This window comes from Podarcis bocagei (assembly GCF_964188305.1).
Source record: "Podarcis bocagei genome assembly, chromosome: 12".
Lineage (NCBI taxonomy): Eukaryota > Metazoa > Chordata > Lepidosauria > Squamata > Lacertidae > Podarcis > Podarcis bocagei.
This window is the reverse complement of record NC_138137.1, coordinates 26,093,610-26,115,222: the sequence shown is the minus strand read 5'-3', so window position 1 is coordinate 26,115,222 and position 21,613 is coordinate 26,093,610. Positions and strand designations below refer to the sequence as shown.

Here is a 21,613-nt window from a genome sequence, read left to right as displayed (position 1 = left end):
GAAATACTGGAAGACACGACACAAGATCTACCTACCAGGGAAGAATGGCAGATGAAGTTGATGGACTATATGGAACTGGCGGAAATGACTGGCAGAATTCGAGACCAGGGAGAAGAGTCGGTGGAAGAAGATTGGAAAAAATTTAAAGTATACTTACAGAAACATTGTAAAATTAATGAGTGTTAGAAGGATGCAGGGATGAATTAACATGGTTTTAGTAGAAATGCAACAAAGAATTAAGTAAAAGTTGATTGATATTGGGTTAAATTGAAAAAATGTAAGGTTAGACCGTTAAAACTATAGAATCAAAATTGAGAAAGATGGGAAGAACTTGCTGAAATAGTGAATTGAACTAGAATACAAAAAAAAGGGAGGTGTGAGGAAGTCGATGAAATAAGTTAAGGAAAGGCAAAGACATGGAATATTGGATGTGTTTTTTAGCTTCTTTTTTGTCTGTTTTTTTTTTGCTGTATTATTGTATGGTTTTTATATGTTTTATGTCTTTTGTTATTGTTTTTTTTACTTTATTGTTATTTCTTTTTTTCTTCTGTAACTTTTAAATTTTTAATTAATATTATTTAAAAAAAGAAAAAGAAAATATATTTCATGGCTCCATACATAATTTCAAATCAAAAGGTGGCTGGACTTAAAATTGACTGTTGAGGGGCAGCAGAACATAACATACCCAAAGACAATAGTAAAATACACAAACTCTGAATGTTTTTGACATGTACTCTACACTTGGTTTTTAATACATTGTTGACTGTTCCAGGTAGAAGAAGCCAAGATAAAAAGCAGCAAACCTCTGATTTACAGTTCAGCTAATGGTTCAATTTGCAGTTCAACTTGTGGTCCTTTTACTGCAGTCTGCTGCAAAACAGGAATCCACGATTAATCCTGATTGAATCATTTGACAAACTCACCACACCAGAGCTGCTGAACATTGGGGTGGAGGTTGTGTCCCATGGAAATGTCAAACTACATTAATTTAAACTGCTTGGTAGTCTCTACTTATTTTACAAATAAAAACTGATAAGCCTTCCCATTAAGAATAGCCTTCATTCCTATCGGTGTTGAAATCCTCAACCTTCATCTAGCTGCAGGTATGTTATCTGTATGTTTGTGTCTGATTCCATTTAGGAGCTAGATGAAGCAGATAAAAAAATAATCTTGAACGTGTACAGTGAAGTTATGCAGAAGATCAACCAAGAAAGCAATCTCTTAAGCGTTATATATCACAAGTATCTGGACAGCATCGAGGTCAGTTTGTCATACTTGGTTATTTTTTTGTATTCTCAGAATTAAAGCGGACCACGTCTTGAAACTTTAGGAAAGCTTTTTGGTGATACTGTTTCGTCAATGAATTGCCCTTCAGCCACTTCAAAAGAAAAATTGGCTTGTAATTACAAAATGACCCATTAATAGATTCCTCTAAACTAGATATTGTTTTATTGCTGCCTAAGACTCGGTTGCTATTTAAGACATAAAGATGAGTCTAATGTGTACAAATAGCAATCTTCCTTGAAACTAATTTGAGCAATGAAAACACTGTTCTTTCACTTCCATGTTTTCTTTGTGTTTTTTGTTTTACACTTTAGTTCAAAAAGCAGATAGTGGAGTGGCTGGAGACAAGTCCCAACGTTGACGTTTTGCTACAGATTAAGAAGAGAGTGAAAAAGCTGAAGGCTCAGCTGAGGTGGAAGCTGGTTGAAAAAAACAACTTGGAAGAAGTATGGAAATAAGTGCTGTTTTTAAAAGGCTTTTCTGAAAGATAGAACTAGCGGACGAGGGAGAGCATTCTGCCCCTACCGTCCGTTAGGAAACAAAATGGATGGAGTATGTGGGAAAAGCTGGTACTATCTGGCATTTGAGAAATCTCATTTTTTTAACAAAGATGTAATTTATTCACGTAAAACTTAAGGCAAATAAAATCCGAAGGAGAAGTAGATTAAAACTATGTAGATCAGACAGTGTTTCTCTCATTGCTGAGTGGGTGGGATGTCAGCAGTGAGCTTGTGCAATAATGGGCCTATAAAACAACGGGATATCAGATTTTCCTTCTGTGTGTGCGCGCGCGCATGCGTGCTATACTGATTCCACACTGTCTTAGCATGTGCTCTCCTCAGGATATCAATGGCTGCTAGTGATGATGGACCACATACTGCTTCCATGACCAGAGGCACTATGCCTTTCAATGTTTCGAAGGCTGCCTGCATCCCTTCCGAGCTTCTTGGGTGTTATGATCTGCAGAGGGCACCCTCTTGGGAGTTTTCAGGAATGGCTTCCTGGGGGAGGGGTTTCTCTATGGCAGTGCCTGCGTTGCGGAGCTCTCCTCCCACAGAACTGTCTCCAGATTCTTTATTGTACAGCTTTTCCTGTAGGCTGAAGATGCAAGTCTTTGCCCTGGCCTTTGACAGTTAAGGTGTTTTGCTTGTGGGAGGGACCCACCTCTTTCACAGAGTTTATAAATTTGTCTAGTTCTTTTTAAATCTAGTGGTAAATCTAGAGAGTCCAGTGGAAAGGAAGCAGTTCCTCAAATTTAAGAAACAGAAGCTTGGAACAACAAAAGCACCTTTAACAGTTTTCTGCTCTCTAATGAGTTCACACTGAAAAGTAGTCTTGGTCTCATCTCAGTTGCAGCAGTATAGGCATCTAAGGCCTCTTTCTGGTGCCACTCTTACATTGAGTTTCCCCATATACTATATTGAGTGTACTATAACAAGAAGTTGACACTATTCATCTTCTTCCGTCCTGTCCTTGTGTGTGTGGTGTTGTGTTGCATGCTGTATGTGTGTTGGGCACTGGCACAGAAGTTGCAGCTTACTTTGTTAGGGACAAGTAACCTTTCAATTAATCAGCAGCAGTAATCCAAACGCAGGACAACCTTCTGGGATGTTTTATATCAGGGTGGCCAACTCTGACATCTCACAGATTCTTCCTCCCCAGCTTTCAGTAGCTTGGCTCCCAAGCTGAACTCAGTGAGCTGTTTCTTTCCTGACCCACTGAAGAAGTGGCTGATAGTTTTGTGAATTAGCCCAGGCATATGAAAACATTTATTAATCCTCGTGAAAAAGTTGTTGTTTCTGAGAAGAAGACATTGGTGACAGTTCAGCCATAGAATTGAGTCCCGGTGCCCTTTCCAAGTGGCATTTTAATTTTGTCTCCACACCACTTTCAAGGAGTAAGAAAGGGTATTAACCTAACAGATGGAAAGCAGGAAAGTACACCCAGTAAATCTGGTGGCTCAGGCCTAGGATGTGTTATTGAAAACCAGTAGTTTTTCTCAATGTGTAATAAGATGGTTACCTGATACAATAATACCTTAATCCTCTGAGGTGATGATTTTACATTTCTACCTTTTAGTCTGATGATGACAGCGAGCCCAAGATGGCAAAAATAAAAGAAGAAATAACTGGACTAAGAAATAATGTATTTGAGGAAATATACAAGGAACAAGAAGAATACGTAAGTGTTCAATTGCATAAGCACCATTGAAACAAGTAATTACATTGAATAAGCTTTTGATTTTTCTCAATGAATTGCATATATTCTTACTGAGTAGGATGAAGAGGATGATCATTTCTGAATCTAGTGAAGGCGTGCTTAAGCATGCAACTTGTAAATTTAAAAAGCTATCACGAGCGGAGAAATGGTTATAAACTTCTCTTGTCAAAAACCAAGGGCATGTCCCTTTTATGGCTTACTCTGGCTTCAATGCGTTCTCATCCCTGTTCTTTGAATCCATGTACACATGACATTACCTACAATCCACAGGTTATCTTGTAGTTTCTACTGAAATGCTGTGTTTTGATGTGGTTTTCCCTGGGCCAGCTTTACTCCCTCGTGACTATTCAGTGCATGGCAAATCCCAAGTGTATACAGTTGTGCCTTGGAAGTTGAATGGAATCCGTTGGACATCCAAAACGTTTGGAAACCAAAGTGCAGCTTCTGGTTGGCTTCAGGAAGCTCCTGCAGCCAATTCGAAGCTGCGCTGGACGTTTGGGTTCTAAAGAATGTTTGCAAACCAGAACACTCACTTCCGGGTTTGCGGTGTTTGGGAGCCAAAACGTTTGAGTACCAAGGCGTTCTGAATCCAAGGAACGACACTACTGTGGAAAGGTTTGCTGGGGGAGATGTGTTGTGCAGGAGAAACAAAAACTGAACTATCTCCAGGAGGCAGCTGAGGAGGATAACGGGTGTAGAGTGCTGCAAAGAGGCAAAGAACCAAGGAGTGCAGAGATCGTCCCAACAATTCAGAGCCCAGAATGCACAAGCATCCCCATGCCTCTCATACTACCCCCCCCCCCGTGTATCAGTTGCACAAGTTGCCTCTCACCGGGCGGGGGGGGGGGGAGGATTGCTGGCTTTTAAGAAAGGTGGCTGGAGGCAGGGTAGAGGGATGTGTAAAATGCAGAGCTAGAAATGCCAACAAGTCAACTCTGGTGTGTTCCCTTGGACTTTTAGTCTCTTACTCGGGAGTAAATCCCATGGCTGCAAATGACAAGCACAGGAAGATGATTTGGGGGGGGGCACAGACGTGGGATAACACCTTCAGTAGGAGTGAGTGGAGGGCCTTTACTTTGTGTTCAATGGAGTAGCTGTGTCTTCTGTATCATAAAGTGTATGACTTCTGCATTGGGGAATGAGTATAAATCCAGCAGTACCATGTGAAGAGGAATCTAATTACGTACTGATGCTTATCTGTGAATCACTTCTTCATTTGCAAATTTGCTACTTGCGTGCCACAGGTTAATCTAGTTCCCAACGTATTGCTGTGTTCTGTTTTCATGCTGAGATGGGTATTGCAAAAATTTATCTTTTAATTTAGGAGAAGCTCAATCACTTGGTACAGAAATGGTTCCCTGAGCTCCCACTTCTTCATCCTGAAGCAGGAATTCTACAATATATGGTAAGAAATATATGGTAAGGGTTGTTTTGTTTTGTTTTGGCATTTCTGGAGAGAAAGTTCTGAGGAAACTCCTAGTGGATATAGGTCAGGAATTACCAGCTTGGTGCCTGTGGGTGCCTGGTTGTTGGCATTCGTGTATTTTTCTGGATTGGTGGGAGTGGAGATGCTTTTCTGAATGTAGGGCAGGTACTCAAGTATTCTTTGTGTGGGAGAGAGTGGGAGAGAGGAGGAATATAGGGATGTGTGGTCTCTGAAAAAGACGGAAAGATGTAGTTGAGGGACAGAAATGGAGAGGTGGGTGTGTTGCTATTTATATGTGAAGCATATGAGACATTTGAACACAAAAGAGAGTGCAGTGTGGCCTACCTCTATTATTATTATTATTATTATTATTATTATTATTATTATTATTTGCTACTGGGAAATGCCTCCTGCTATTGACTATAACAGCATCGTTTGGGTGTGTGCGGGGAATAACTATTATGTGATCTCTGCAATCATGACCAGTAGGACATAGCTTACTTGCCATGCTAAATATTGAGGGTGGGGGCCAAGAGAGGAAACAGCAATGGTTTTACACCCCCTCAATCTGTGTTAGATCATGTCCCTTATGGAAGCCATTTTGTTACAAATTTGAGGCACAGAATGTGCCTGCTGGTTCAGAAAAGGTTGTTGACACCTGTTCTAGGTTATGATTGTTAAGTTCTGCATTATTTTTATATATTAGCCATCTGCCAGGCCTGCCATTCCTTGTGACCAGGCCGTTCTCAGGGTGCTTCTTATCCTTTATCCATTAGTTCTTCTCAAAAAAATGCCTGATGGTTCTGTTGCTGTTCATGGTCACCTTGTTTTGCTGGCAGTAAAGCCAATAACATGATTTCCTGTTAGACCAAAAGGGTAAAATGGCAGGTCTTGTTTATCCTGTTTTAAGATCACAGCAGCTTCTGGATGGAAGAGAAAGGGTACCATTGTGCTAGGATCTTCACATCTTGTTTTTTAAAAATAACAAATTTGGGATGGCGGGCTTAGACGTGCTGTCAACTTGGCAGAGAAACGCACCAGCCCAAAATAGGAAGTGGTTTCTGCACATTCATGGGAGCCTTAGTTTGTAAATGAAAAGACAAACAGCCCCCAGCCCACAACGCCCCCTCTCTGCCCTTGCCACTGCTGCATGACATGAACCTAGGCTCAGTGGTTTTCAAGACCAGTGGAATTATGGTGTTAATTGACAGGAAAGAAAAGGAGGGCATTGGCTTGTTTTGACCAAGAACAGCTTATAGTATACGGTGGATACCCATTTAGTGTACCCAGCAGGATTGAGGGGAGGTCAAAAGCTCACTTCTATGTGGAGAAACCCCTTTTCTCCTCTCCAGAAACCTCCTCTCTTGCTTCAAACCTGATCCCTTTATAGAACAACAAGGAAAGTTTAAGGAGGGTTGGGAAATAAAGAGATACGGCTACCTTTCCCCCTAAACAATGCTGCAAGGTTCCTGCTCCAAGCTGGTTGTGGAGCCTTGTGCAGGAGTGCTCCAGTTACAGCCCAAGGATACAGGTCCCCCACCTTGTTTATTACCTATAGATAATGTGACTCTCTTCTGTGATCCACACATATTTATATTTTGTGCAGTGTTGGGATTTATAAGGTGACTGGCAAATCCTGTTTGTTCAGAACTCAGGGGGACTTCTGACAGTCAGTTTGGAGCGTGATCTTCTAGATGCTGAACCAATGAGAGAACTGAGCACGAAACGTCCTCTGGTTTGCTCAGAAGTTCAAGGGCAGAAGGTTCTCTTAAAGGTATGCTTTCAAGTTCACTTTTTAAAAAGCTAGTAATAAGAGGCAAGTCGATGACTAAACTGGAAAGCTTTCAGGTTTTGAGATATCATTATTAAACATCTGGGTGCTTGTTGGTCTCTGCTAAGCTGAAGAAACACATTTCAGGTCTCTAGAATGTGATTTTGTGCCTGAGCAGCTAAGCACTTAGGGATTTTTGGAGCCTTGATCTTTGAGTTTGAATAAATCAGCCTTTTAAGTCTAGTTTATGGAGAGTTAGGCTTAGTTATAACCAACCTATTAGAAAGCTCATTTTCATACAGCTTAGGAACTTTTGGGGGTTGGGGAGGAAAGTCTCAGTCCTTAGTTGCATATACAGAAGCTGTTCATATAGTTGTTATAGTTAGAGCAAGTCCTTCTGGACAGATAGAAATCCTTTCCAGTCCTATTATTTTAACTGGTTCCTAGGTTTGCCCGGCACCATCACTGTGAAATGGGATGAACATAACACTAATCTCAGTTGGTATTTGTCTTGGACTTGAATGGATTTTATGTATGTGCCATTATTGTTTTAAATTGTTTGTGTACTTATACTTGTTTTTATATATGCAATGGTTTCTGTGTTTATTTAATATACATTCAACTTTCTTTCATATATGTTATATTGTAATTTGCTTCATGATGTCTCTTGGGAAGTGATTCACAAATAAAAGAACTAAGTAAAATAAATCACAAAGCAGAATACAATAGATGCTACAAGGAAATTGCAGCCATCTTGTTATTTTATAGCCCCACAGCTTTTAACATTCACAAAGTAAGAAGTAGGTATATGCATTGCATCTCAAATGCAGTGTACAAGTTGTTTGTACACTTTTTAGGGTCTTTTTAAAATGAGAAAAATAACATTTCAAAGTATACCTATCCAATTCATAGCCAACTTTTTTTTAACCACCTTAGGGATATGCTGTGGATATGAATACGGAAGCCGAAGTGATAGAAAGAGCAGCAAAGTATCACAGACTCTGGAGAGAACTGAAGGAAGAATCTGGTTTGATGCAGCTGATGTTTCTATTTTTATGCAAGGCAAGTTATAAACTGTCCATGCAGTCTTTTTTTTTTTTTAAAAAAAGATAAATCTTTAAACCTAATACTTTTACTCAGTAAGCCTTTCTATGATGAATAAAGGTACATATATATATATATATATATATATATATATATATATATTGCAGTATGTGTTAAATAATTGTAGAAATGTTGCAGTAATTTGACATATGATGCACACATATGATACATACCACTTTTTGTGTCCATTAAGTCTGATCCTCTGGCATATCTGATGGTCCCATATTATGCTGAAGCAAGCCTGGGCATATTGCAGACTACTGCACCTTTAACTCCAGAAGTAAGTAATGTGATCTGGTGGGAGTAGGGTGGAGAGAGAACACCCCCCTGTTCATTAAGATGTTGATTAACTCAATTCTTACTATAAACTGTTCCATTATGGTATGCAGTGAATCCATGCAGTGAAAACAGGGCATTTAGTGCTTCATTTTTTGCTCCAATTCTGTTTGTCCTCCCACCCCAGTTTCTTTCAAAATACTTATTTGCCATATTTTAATATACTGTATATTAAGTGATGGACCCGGGTAGCGCTGTGGTCTAAACCACTGAGCCTAGGGCTTGCTGATCAGAAGGTCGGCGGTTCGAATCCCCGTGACGGGTTGAGCTCCCCTTGCTCAGTCCCAGCTCCTGCCAACCTAGCAGTTCGAAAGCACGTCAAAGTGCAGGTAGATAAATAGGTACCGCTCTGACGGGAAGGTAAATGGCGTTTCCGTGTGCTGCTCTGGTTCGCCAAAAGTGGCTTAGTCATGCTGGCCACATGACCCGGAAGCTGTACGCCGGCTCCCTCAGCCAGTAAAGCGAGATGAGTGCCACAACCGCAGAGTCTGCGACTGAAATTAACAGTTTTTATATTAAATGATAGTCTGATTCCGGTTGCAGAACAGTTTACTACAGGCGACTCTGGTTAAAAAGTCACCTCTTCTCTATAATCTGTTAATGAGTTCTACAATGATAACAAACAAATTGGTATCAGAAAAAATGAAATTAATTGCTATAGTCCTGGTACGACAAAGAAGATTTACAACACAAATGTAACACCCAGGATCCAAATGCAAAATATAAGCATAAAACCTTTTGCATTTTGGCCAAAAGGTCCCATTCAGTGGTCACTAATGCCCCCATGTACCTATGCTTCATTTTTGTTGTTGTGGGCTTTGCTGCATGCTCTCTGATATTTTTCAGACTATTCTGAATTTAGCAGTTGCTTAAAACAATTGTAGGCAAGACATTTTTCCTCAATCTGGAGTAACTCGTTTATTGAAGATTAATCCTGACTTACAGCCACATCACAAGGAGTTTCATAAGTGGCTTTGTACCTACCTCCAATAGAGTTTGTGTTTGAAAGACTAATGGAACTCTTGTGGTTCATCTCTTATGATTTTTAACTAGGAAACTTTGAAGGTGATGAAAGGAGTAGCTCGTGGTCTGCATACGCTACACAAAGCTGGTATAATCCACGGATCCCTGCATAAAAACAACGTATTTGCTGTAAACCGAGAGCAAGGAATTGTTGGAGACTTTGACTTCACCAAATCAGTGGTAAAGAAGCTATCCTTTAAATATAAACAAATGAACTTCTTTCTTGTTGCTAATTAACGCAGTTCCCCTGCTTTTGAGTACATGCAAAATCTAGTGGTTTTCCAATTGGATTTTCTTGGGGGGGGGGCAAATCTTAAAACAATGTAAACAAAAAATGAAGTATAAATGTGTGTGTGTGTGTGTGTGTGTGTGTGTGTGTGTGTGTGGTGGTGCTGGAGGCAAATGACTTTGACCTGTCCTCTAGGATGCTGTTACAAGAATCTCCCTCTCTTCTTGCATTCCTAGAAGAGTTAAATGTGCAGCTTCTATAACACACTTGTCTGGTAATGTGAGCTGGCCTGAGGAAGATGTACAGGCGTTTCTCATAAAATATTACACAGCAGTTTGCAGACTAAAAACAAAAACACCACTGATAGCTGGTCGGGATAGAAACTCAAGTTCGAAAGGCTTGTCTGAGTAATAGCGTTTTTAGAAGGTGTCTAAAAACAAGCAGCGATGACTCCTGCTGAACCCACATTGGCAAGGAGTTCCACAGGGTTAGGGCCAGCCACGCACCCATTAAAGTGCCAGTAGCCCTCCACTTAGCAGAGCTTTGGCTCTCTCTGGTAGAGAATGGAGGAAGGAGGTGCTAACTCATACCATGTTAAACACAGAACACGACTAGACAGTATGCATTATACAGACACATACCCTTTCTCCTGGTGCTATAAAGGGGTTACTGGCTTGTTAACTAATTGCCAGAGAGAGTTAGTGGCATATATGTGTTCAGTGCCCAAAGTGCCACTGCACTGAGAATGGAAAGGTGGCTATTGCAATAGATGCATTGCTTCCTCTCTCAATTCAGGAGGTAGGATGATTTTCAGGCCTGTTGCCTAGGCTAGCATAGATCATCTGTTTTATAGGCAACGTTCAATTGTAATTCCGAGCTGTGGGGTTTTAATTTTTAGAGTCAGCGTGCTTCAATGAACTCTGTGCTCCTGAATGGCTTGAACTTAATTTCTCCTGAAGTAAGGCAGGGACAACCACCTTCTCCCGCTTCAGATATGTATGCTTTTGGTTGCCTCCTTTACTGGGTAAGTAGCTCTTCATTTATAAATGCAAAGCCTTAGTAATGTAATGCAGGCTGAATTATTGTGTTCCCTAAAGTTGCAAGCGAAGCTGTGAGCGGAATTGCCATAACTACTCAAGTGTAAAAGTAGATCTACATTTATTAGTCTTTGTTTTGTCCCTTCGATCATCTACAGATTTTAGCCAAGGGCTCTCGTTTCCCCCCATTTTGCTTTCTTAAAGAGGTTGTCAGATTGTTCTCTGAATTTGGGAATGGATATGAATATGAAGTGAGATCAGGTTTACGCATGCAACAAAATGAAATGGCAGAGTAGGCTGTGCCTTTTCAGACTGTAGGGGATGAATATTTCATCTTTGAATGCTTACGCTTATCAAGGCCCCATCTACACTAAACATTTAAAGCAGTATTATATACCATTTTAATCAGTCATGGCTTCCACCTTTGAGTTCACTGTTAGTATATAGGGACTTACTAAGAAATCTAGACTTTGTGTGAAATATACCGTAAATTTCGCTCCAAAACACGCACTTTTTTGCTCCGAGAAAGTAAGGGAAAATGCCTGTGCGTGTTAAGGAGTGAATGCACGGATCAGAGCCATGGCTGCCATCAGTCAGGCAAAGCGGGAGCCACTTACACGCTCTACGAGGCTCTCACTTTGCTTTCTTTAAAGCGACCTGGAGCCAGGAAGGAGGGAGGGAAGGAGAGCCATAGCAGCAAAGCCGGCAGCAGCCGTTTACACGGGAGGAGGGACAGACGCTAGCAAAGTTCTGCGCCCTCTCTAAACAGAGCAATGAGGCTGCAGAGAGACGGCAGGAAAGATAAAATTTAAGCAACCAGCAGCAAAATAAAACCAACCTCGAGCTCTGAGCCAGCGCAGTGAAAACCAGGAAGTAAAAAAAAAAAGGCTGGGGAGGGCATGAGGGAGAGGGGAAAACTTCGCAAATCCCCGCGTCTCAGCTGATCGGCTGGGACAGAGCAGCTTGTTTTCAGGCAGGATAGATTTGAGCATTGTCTGGGTCCTAGTGCCCCTACCGCTTTGTTGTGCTCCATTCTATTGCTGCTGGTGGCTGCTTATCGTTCAGGCTGCAAGGAGGAGCGCTTTTACACAGCTAATGGCGAATCCCCTGCAATCAAAGTCCTCCTCACTTGCTCAAATCTATTCCGCCTCAAAACAAGGAGCGGAAGGAAAAGGCTGCAAACTGTTAAATGGAAAAAAAACCCAGGCACAGGGCAAATACCTTAAGTATACCTTTAAAGCAACAGTGCTCTTTCCCTCCCTCCTCCCCGCGGAAAAGCTCCTTGTCCCTTGAGTTCTTTTCCTTCCCTCCCCACTTAAAACATGGTTACAAAGCACGGATCCACATGGATCCTCAGGATTTTTGCATTGGGCTACCCCAAACTCACTGTCAGATCACATGTCTGTGGCCACAGCATGAACCATAAAAATCATACATCCACTGTTTCATTTAGAATATTTTTTCCTCGTTTTCCTCCTCTAAAAACTACATGCGTGTTATGGTCAGATGCGTGTTATAGAGCGAAAAATACGGTAATTGATGTTGCAGGTTACATATTTTACTTATTTAAGACAATAGGCAAATGTACAGTGGACCCTCCGGATACGAGCTTAATTCATTCCAGGGGTCCATACATACCCCGAAAAGTCCGCACCTAGAGGTGCCGCTTCCATGCATGTGTGTAGCATGATAGAGTGATTTTGCGCATGCGCGGGGTGCACTTCTGTGCATGCATGGCGAAACCTGGGAGTGTACACTTCTGGTTTTGCCGTGTTTGCAACCCAAAAGTTACATTACCTGAAGGTAACGTAAACCGAGGGTCCACTGTATATCTGATTTTGTGCAATGATTATTTTTGTCAAGGAAGCATAAATTTTAGGTCAGCAGAATAAATGTAGCACAAAGAGCTGTAATGGGGTTGTTGTTGTTAAATATACAGTGAACTGTGCTTTGCTTACCTTTTTTTTGTCCCTCTGTAAACTGGAAGTGACTGTCAGAATAGAATGGGCTAACATACCGTATTTTTCGCTCCATAGGACGCACTTTTTCCCTCCTAAAAAGTAAGGGAAAAAGTCTGTGCGTCTTATGGAGCGAATGTGTGTTCCCTGGAGCCAAATCGCTGTTGTCCTGTGCTCCTGGGCTGCTCTTTGGGGGTGGGGGGAGGAGCCACGGTGCTCTGCCGGCAGCCTCTGCTTTCCCTGAAGTCCCGACAAGGTTTGCAAGCAGAGGGAAGATTGTGTGCTGCTGGGGTGCTTTTTGGGGGTGGGGGGTGGGGAACTACACTGCTCTGCCTACAGCCTTTGCTTTCCCCTGAAGTCCCGACAAGGTTTGCAAGGTTTGCAAGCAGAGGGAAGGCTGTGTGCTGCTGGGCTGCTCTTTGGGGGTGGGGGGAGGAGCCACACTGCTCTGCCTACAGCCTTTGCTTTCCCCTGAAGTCCCGACAAGGTTTGCAAGCAGAGGGAAGATTGTGTGCTGCTGGGGTGCTTTTGGGGGGTGGGGGGTGGGGAGCTACACTGCTCTGCCTACAGACTTTGCTTTCCCCTGAAGTCCTTGCAAGGTTTGCAAGCAGAGGGAAGGCTGTGTGCTGCTGGGGTGGGGGGTGGGGAGCAGCAAATTGCTGTCTCTCAGTGCCTCCTAATTCAACTGCAAAGGATTGCCTAACTGGATTCTGAGCTCCATTTGAAGTTTAAAAATAGTAAGTTTGGGGATTTCTTCAAGTAGCAGTTTTGGGGAAATAGTCATAAATACATGCAAAGGATCTCCACAAACCAGTAATAGTAATTTCAGCTAAAACTGAGCAGGTATCTGGCTCAGGAACAGTTTAAACTGCACAGCTATAACCAGACATCCTGTGTGTGTGTGGACCATGTTCCTAGTAGCTAATCTTTACTGCTGAAAAGAGGCTCTGATATTCCACTCCAACTCTATAATTCATTATACAAATTCTTACAAGTACAGTCCACCTATACTAAACCAAAAACATTGTGTTCTCTTGGTATTGAATGGAAGCTATTTATCTGCCCTCTTTTCCTCCTCTGTTCTTTGCTCAGTCACTCCATTTTGAATCTTCCTTTCAAAACAACCATGCCTGTTTTGAGAAAACTTCAGAGATTTAGGAACTGGAGCACAATCATTTGATCTTTAGCTTCACAGTATTTTAATATTCTTTTGGAAGCTGCCCAGAGTGGCTGGGGAGGCCCAGCCAGATGGGCGGGGTATAAATAATAAATTATTATTATTATTATTATTATTATTATTATTATTATTATTATTATTATTATTATTATTATTATTATTATTATCTTTTTGCTGTTCATACTCTCAAGCACTTCTCATTTGCACAGCCCTGGTTTCTCTCCCTGACTATTAATATTCTTGATTAGTAACAGTAAAATGCTCAAATTTTAGTTTTTGTGACTGCTGCCAATACTGACTTCCCAGTGATAATGAAAACAGCTACATTATAATGGAATGTGTCCTTTTTCCATTCTCATCATTATATACCATGGCTCGCTTTAAAGCAGCAAAGTGGACAGGAGCCACACACTTTGCTGTTTTAAATAGTTTAGTACAAAATTTGAGTCAGATTTTTTTCCTTGTTTTCCTGCTCTAAAAACTTGGTGCGTCTTTTGGTCAGGAGCGTCCTATGGAGCGAAAAATACGGTAATTTGGTTTTCTAGAATTGATGTTTGAGCTAATTTTGTCATCTTTTAAAATTTATAGCTGGTTCTTGGAAAACAGGAGTTTAAAATAAAGAGAGATGGAACTCCTGAAGTGGATGACCACTATATGGTATGTTTGTTTTCTTACCTACATGAACTATTTCAAATAATAGTGCAGAACTGCCTAAATCATTTCATTTAGTTAATACTAAATGATGCATCTTTAAATATTTAAAACACAGTGGTGCCTCGCAAGACGAAATTAATTTGTTCCACGAGTTTTTTTGTCTAGCGAATTTTTCGTCTTGCAAAGCACGGTGTCGGAAAAGTTTTGGAAAAGCTTCAAAAATCACCAAAAACCTCAAAAAAGGCTACCACACCGGGTTCTATGAGTTGCTCCTCGAAGTCAAGTCGCAACTGTATTAACGGTGTTAAGAAAAAGGGAACAAACTTGCAAAAAACGCAAGACGTTTTCGTCTTGCGAAGCAAGCCCATAGGGAAATTCGTCTTGCGAAGCAGCTCAAAAACCGCAAAACCCTTTCGTCTAGCGAGTTTTTCGTCTTGCGAGGCATTCGTCTTGCGGGGCACCACTGCATATGGGTGCAAGATCAAAGTGCAACATTTGTTGGTGTAAAGAAGAAGGAATGTGGACCCTGATCGTCAGGAAAATGGAAACGTATCATTTGGAAAGTATTATGAATGGTAGGCAAGTGTAATTAATGGTAAAGTAAGGCTAAGTAATCTGAATATCAGACATGCCTGTACACTGACTCAGGGAAAATGAAATTGATGCCTGTGCAAACAGGAATTTCTTAATTTTCCTCTGAAAGTGAATAGTGAGGACTCAACTCAATAAGGGAGGGCATTCCACAAATAGGGGAACCACCACTGAGAAGGCCCCGTCATGGGTCACTGTCAACTGGGCAAGCCTCAGTGTAATTATAGTAGTAATCTCTGCTGCTGTCTTGAAGGTGGTAAGGATTGCTAAGCACTTCGCTTTCTAACAGTGCATATGGGTGATATTTTCATAAGTGTGTCTGCTAGCAGTGATCACGCCCATCCTCCTGGCATAAACCCAGCTTGCAGGTAAGAAGCTGCCCATCTCTTCCTTGGTAGAGAAAGAAAAGGGATAGGTAACTTCTTTCTTCCAATCCAGGCTCATGGAAGAAAGGGGTGGTTGCTTTTGCATCTTGGGTGCTTTACAAAGTGTTGCATGGATTGCTCATTTTGCTAGGTAAAGGTAAAGGTACCCCTGCCTGTACGGGCCAGTCTTGCCAGACTCTAGGGTTGTGCGCTCATCTCACTCTAGAGGCCGGGAGCCAGCGCTGTCCGCAGACACTTCCGGGTTACGTGGCCAGCGTGACAAGCTGCATCTGGCGAGCCAGCGCAGCATACGGAACGCCGTTTACCTTCCCGCTAGTAAGCGGTCCCTATTTATCTACTTGCACCCGGGGGTGCTTTCGAACTGCTAGGTTGGCAGGCGCTGGGACCGAGCAACGGGAGCTCACCCCATCACGGGGATTCGAACCGCCGGCCTTCTGATCGGCAAGTCCTAGGCGCTGAGGCTTTTACCCACAGCGCCACCCGCGTCCCTTAGGAAAAAGTAGCTCATTTTGTTACTTTTTCCTAAATTCTGGGATTCTTATGTTAATGCTCTTTCCCCTGGACCACAGTTTTATGTACTGTTTCTGGGTATATGCAGTTTGATATTTTTATAAATGTAAGCCACCTGGAGTTGTTTTTTTTAAAGGCAGAATATAAGTATTTCTAAAATAAATATGAATTATCTGCACACATCACAGGACTTGGGCAGGTTGGTGAAGACCTCAAATTATAATACATTTTTCTTTCTTTCTCTTTAAGGATGCTAAAGTTAAATCTCTGCTCATGAAACTCCTCTGCTTTAACAATCGAATGACCTCAGAGGAGGTGCTGAATGACGACTGTTTCCTGTTGCATGAAGTGATCCCTGTTTCAGTGGAAAGTGAGCCAACTGAACCTGAAAATAGAGAGGCAACAACAGAAAATGAAGTTGTCCTGCCTGCCATCAAAAACTATGTGATAGAACCGTTTTCAGATAATACAAACAGTGATGCCTGTGTTTAAAATGCAAAGCCAAACTAGATTAGTATAATTTGGGTCCAAGAGGTAGAGTTTTCTCGACTTGTAACTTTAAACGGCAGAACAGCAAGACCTTGAAAATTTATATATATTTGTTTCCTTCCTTAGTGCATATATTTCTTTTAACAAATTTGATGTGCATCTAGGATAGTTGCTAACCAGGCCCGAGTTTCAGTTTTGCAAACGCCTAAGTTTCTCATCACATACTTTTCCCACTTGTCTTCCAGGGTTACAGGTATTCCTTTCCTCAATACAAGAAACTTCCCAAGTTGTTTTAGGGAACCGTTTGCTTAAGTTTCTGAGCAGAAGGGGCTGCTTTTCAGGGAGAAGGTAGAGCTTGGCTCCAGTGATCTGGCACATTATCCCCGTTAAAGAACTTCCTGGCATTAGCAGTCCTGAAAGAGTGGAGTCTACCACTTGGTTAGTCAACCTAAAATTAGGTTCTTTAAAACAAGCATTGAAAAGAGCCCTCACAGAAGATCAATACATCAAAACCTAGAAATAATACATTGTGCCATATTCATTGACGAGCAGTGATTGCTGGATTTGTTGTTTGTTCACATTTTTACAAGGATGTTGGTGAAATACTTGTGTATAGAACATTCAGTTTATTTCCTTATATTTCTCCTCCCCCTGATCTGTTTTGGGAAAGAGCATTTTTGAGAAATGAGACTTCTTTGAATAAACTTTTGAAGCGAGCCTATGGTTTACACTTTTGGTGTTCTTGGTAAATCTCTTACAAACTTTTAAGAGGCTGGATAGGAAAGTACTTGACTTCTCTTCCTCTCCCCCCCTTTCTTTTTCTGTGTTGTATCACAGTTTCGCATCCAACCACTAGGTGGTACTCTTTACTTGGTCCTTTTGAGCAGGATAGCTGCCAGAAACAAGTGTGTGGTGCATACAGTAGGGAACAGCTCATGACTGGGTCAGGCTGGTCATATAAAAATGCGCATGCATATATATAAATGTATATATAGCACAATGCAGCTTTAAAGAATGTACAATGCAGCTTTTTAATATTGGGAAGAGAAGCCATTTCCAAACATTTGTAAAGCTGTTAAAAATGGGACTGGCAAAATGCTTATGGTACCATTTTCCCCCAAAGTAATTTGTCTTTTGATCAGTGTATATAAATAACAAGCAGCTTCATTAAAAGGCAAATCACATAAAAACCCTACTAAAATGTAAAGCTACTTCATTCCCGTTGATAAAAAATTATGGAATATGGATGAAGTCCATTAATTGTACTTGGAGTAGACTTCAGTGGGTTCACTCAGACTAAGTTGGATGTCTAGAAGTTAAGAAGGTGTCAGATATACTATGGAACACGTAAGAAAACCAACCTAATTGATGTCCTGCAAGGCCAGTTATTAACTTGCATTGAGTTGGGTGTCTTCTTGTTTTGGCTGGCTGAGGCAGAACATCACTTCCTGCTTATACCAATGAGGGGCTCCTTCATTTGCTTTTGCTCTGTAGAGCAGGGGTCAGCAAGGTTTCTCTTGCCTGGGCTGGATCGGTCCCGCAGAGATCCCTCTGTGGGCCGGATCGCGTGTGATTTTTGACATCGGCGCAGACGCGATTTTCGGCGTCTGTGTCTGCGCAGACCCAGTTTTTGGTGCCGCAGAAGCGAGTCTGCATGCCGTGCTGCGTCGGTGGCTCAGTTCAGGGGTGGCTCCTGGGCTGGTCAAATGACCTCCACGAGCCACTTCTGGCCCATGGGCTTTAGGTTGCTGACCCCTGCTGTAGAGCAGTGTTTCCCAACCTTTTTTGGGCAAAGGCACACTTGTTTGATGAAGAAAATCTCGAGGCACACCACCATTACAGCCCCGTGACGTCAGCGCGCAGCGTCACGCCGGGAGGGACGCACGAAAGTGTAAGTTTCAAATTTTTTCCCTCCCCCTTGCCGGGGAACCTCCAAGCTTTGGGGGGGGGGGAGGAGGCAGCAAAGCGAGGCAGGAAGGAGAGCGCGGCTTGGCTGGGTGAGCTTTGGCAGGGGCAGGGAATGAGAGCCGCGAGGCGGGCGCTGCGGACGGAGGCGCTGCCCGCCGAGCTCGCAGGCAGCCAGGCAGGCAGACGGCGAGAGCCCCGCGCTGGGCGGCCTCTCCTCGCCGCCACCGCCCCGCCTCTCGCCGCCCGACTCGCCCGCCTCCCTCCAGGCAACATCTCGCGGCACACCAGGCAACATCTCGCGGCACACTAGTGTGCCGCGGAACAGTGGTTGGGAAACACTGCTGTAGAGGATAGAAATGTCGGAGAATTTAGTTTGGTGTGCCTTTTTAAGCAAATCAACACAATTTGTACTTCCTAGACTGTTATGTGGATTTCGACTGCACACTTCTGAATTTGGAGAAGCATTTCTTTTTTTGGGGGGGGGGATGCAGAAAACATGACAGAATAGATTGAGGAGTGACACTGACTAAAATATATATTGAACTATTCATCCCCAGTAGAGGCTGCCTATCAACAAACCAGTCTAAAAAGTCTATTTTTTTTTTAAAAAGTAAACAGTAAGGCAACAAAAATTAAAACCAAAAAGTTTCCTAAAACAAAATTTACCTCCTTGATTGAAAACACCCAAGTGAATGAAAAGGTCTTCATGTGTCATCAAAAGCAATGTAAAGAAATGTATCAGTAGGGTTCTCAGCCTATCTGGATGAGTATTTCTTTATCTCTCATATTGATTGTGCCACATCCTTGGTGCCGTTCAGTTCAGTAATATGTTTAAAATGTCTCCATTGATAATGAAAGCCATCAGAGTATTCTGAAGGAGTGAGGTGTATATACTATGGCTGGTACCACCTTCTGATTTAATATTTGCAGGGCTTTAGTAAAGGTGAGCCAGTGATCCTAGGGAATACTGTCCCCAAGTCAGCATGGCGATATCTGTTGCTTGTGATGGGGAAGGAAACCTGGGAGACCCATCACTTAATTCTTGTGCAAGGTTCTGTAGTATGCATTTTGGGGGGGGGTGTCACTTGGAAATGTAATTAAGTGTGCAAGTATATCAGTTAAAACGCTTCATCTGAGCTGTATTTGATGATACTTTCCAAAAGGTTGAGCAAACGCGTTTTATTGCAGCTACATTAACTACAGGTAGTTAAAGGGACAGATCCAGTCTGTTTCTGATCTCTCCATTGCACTTGTGTTCATAAGTCCCTTTTGCTCTATTTTCTGGTCCGATTGCAACTGGACACCAATTAGTTTCCGGGCCCAATTCAAAGTGCTGGTTTTGACCTATAAAGCCTTAAACGGCTCAGGACCGCAATACCTCAAGGATCGCCGCTTTCCATATGAAGCTACCTGGTCCCTGAGATCATCTTCTGAGGCCCTCTGTGCGCTTCCTCCTTGAGAGGTTTGGAGGGTGGCAACACAAGAACGGGCCTTCTCTGCAGTGGCTTCCCGTCTGTGGAATGCTCTCCCCAGGGAAGTTCGCCTGGCGCCTTCATTATACACCTTTAGGCACCAGGCAAAAATGTCCCTTTTTAACCAGGCCTTCAGTTGATTTGATTGACATCCCATGCCCTTTTAAAATGGGGGTGTTTTTTTGGCGGTGGGTGGTTATTGGGTTGTTTTTATTTTGATTTATCTATTTTGTGGTTTTGTATTTTGATTTTGTTCTGTGAACTGCTCTGAGACCTCTGGGTATAGGGCGGAATATAAATTCAGTTAATAGTAGTAATAAAAATTTCCACATTAATCTCCGCTTTAAAAAAATCCACATGAAGATAAATATATATTTGATCACAATGTACACATTTCTAAACATATTTGATCCTAAAATATGCACTGACACATTTTGGTACGTTTCTTTTTGAGCTGAGAGCTGCATCACAAATTTGGATATGTGTGAAATGTGTCTTTCAATCCACATAACGTTGGCTGGGAAGTACAGATGAGGTCACTTCACAGAAATCAAATCCATCAAGCATCCCTGCTACAGACAACAACAGTTGGCTAAAAATGTTTAACTGAAGGGCACTTCAACTGTTTTATGTTACTTTAATACCTTGACACTTTTGAAAATCATCTTGAGCTTTGACTTCTTTGGGTATGTGTGCTTTAGTATAGTTCACAATAGAGTTCTCTCTCTTAAAAGCTCCGTTTGTGCCTGTTGTCCACTAGTGGCAACTGAAAATTGTGATCACAGCAGTGGAATACATAAAATATGTAAATAGTATCATTTAGAAGAAAAATCTTGGTAGACTGAGTCACCAGTTCCATCATTCTCTGCAGTGTCATTTTTTATGATTCATAAGTTCTGTTTCTTACTATTTCTGCATGTCAGCCAAAAAGATTGTAAGCAGCTTCCAAAGCTTTTTAACAATACATCTAAAGCAGGGCGGCCCAACTTTTTCATACCAAATACTTCAATGTGGAACCTGCAGGCCACACACTGTCTTCTTGTACAGGGTAGGGGAGGAAAGCTGGGAAAGCACTAACTAGGCTTTGGGAAAGAAATGGGAGGACTCTAAGGACCCTGTCAAGAGTCCTCGCACCTCATTCCTAAAGCCCAGTACTCAGCTATGGGAAGGCAGGTTGGAAGGGGCATCAAATGTTGCCGAGGGCCGCCAGAAAGGGCTTGGAGGGCCGCATGAGGACCTCGAGGCACGCATTGGACCACCTTGGTCTAAAAGGTAAAGGGACCCCTGACCATTAGGTCCAGTTGTGACAGACTGTGGGGTTGCGCTGCTCATCTTGCTTTATTGTCTGAGGGCGTACAGCTTCCGGGTCATGTGGCCAGCATAACTAAGCTGCTTCTGGCGAACCAGAGCAGCGCACGGAAATGCCGTTTACCTTCCTGCTGGAGTGGTACCTATTTATCTACTTGCACTTTGACGTGCTTTCAAACTGCTAGGTTGGCAGGAGCAGGGACTGAGCAACGGGAGCTCACCCAGTCGCGGGGATTTGAACCGCCGACCTTCTGATTGGCAGGTCCTAGGCTCTGTGGTTTAACCCACAGCGCCAACCGCGTCACCTTGGTCTAAAGGGCTTCTAATAGAATCCTGAGTATCCTGTTGTTTTTAACTGCAGCGAGTGGCTTAATAATATAACATCAAAAAAGCAAGCGTTTCAGTTTTCCTGATTTTCAAATCTATTTCTTGTATAAAGGAACAATTTGCAGCTAGTATTACAGTAAGTTGAGGGGAGGGGGTTACAAAGATTTCTGAAATATACTTGGAGTCCTGTAGTGATTTCATGCTCTTTATTGTAGCTTGTAAAACAGTGATTTTATTGCCCCCCCAAACCTAAGGCTTTTATATACATTATTTACACAATGAGTCCTGTCTGATTGGCTGATTCTGCCTCCCTCCTGGAGCCCGATTGGTCTTTTCCTGCAGGCCAATCAGTTGTTGCATTCTAGGATCCTACCAGCCTAATAGGCTGATTAACTTCCTTCTG

General features: G+C 42.3%; 1 protein-coding gene across 11 annotated transcripts in view; it reads left to right on the top strand.

Annotated features, from left to right (window-relative positions):
• Positions 1 to 16,911, top strand: part of STK31 (serine/threonine kinase 31) — a 44,789-nt gene extending 27,878 nt beyond the window's left edge. For all 11 annotated transcript variants that reach the window (XM_081164386.1, XM_081164388.1, XM_081164382.1 and 8 more), the window contains 11 exons: positions 1,141 to 1,260; positions 1,599 to 1,730; positions 3,364 to 3,465; positions 4,829 to 4,909; positions 6,579 to 6,704; positions 7,638 to 7,763; positions 7,999 to 8,085; positions 9,195 to 9,344; positions 10,292 to 10,417; positions 14,154 to 14,222; positions 15,956 to 16,911. In XM_081164386.1, the coding sequence (XP_081020512.1) occupies positions 1,141 to 1,260; positions 1,599 to 1,730; positions 3,364 to 3,465; positions 4,829 to 4,909; positions 6,579 to 6,704; positions 7,638 to 7,763; positions 7,999 to 8,085; positions 9,195 to 9,344; positions 10,292 to 10,417; positions 14,154 to 14,222; positions 15,956 to 16,198 (1,362 nt within the window). In that variant the 3' untranslated portion in view covers positions 16,199 to 16,911. The remainder of the gene's footprint in view (positions 1 to 1,140; positions 1,261 to 1,598; positions 1,731 to 3,363; positions 3,466 to 4,828; positions 4,910 to 6,578; positions 6,705 to 7,637; positions 7,764 to 7,998; positions 8,086 to 9,194; positions 9,345 to 10,291; positions 10,418 to 14,153; positions 14,223 to 15,955) is intronic.
• The last annotated feature ends 4,702 nt before the right edge of the window (positions 16,912 to 21,613 follow it).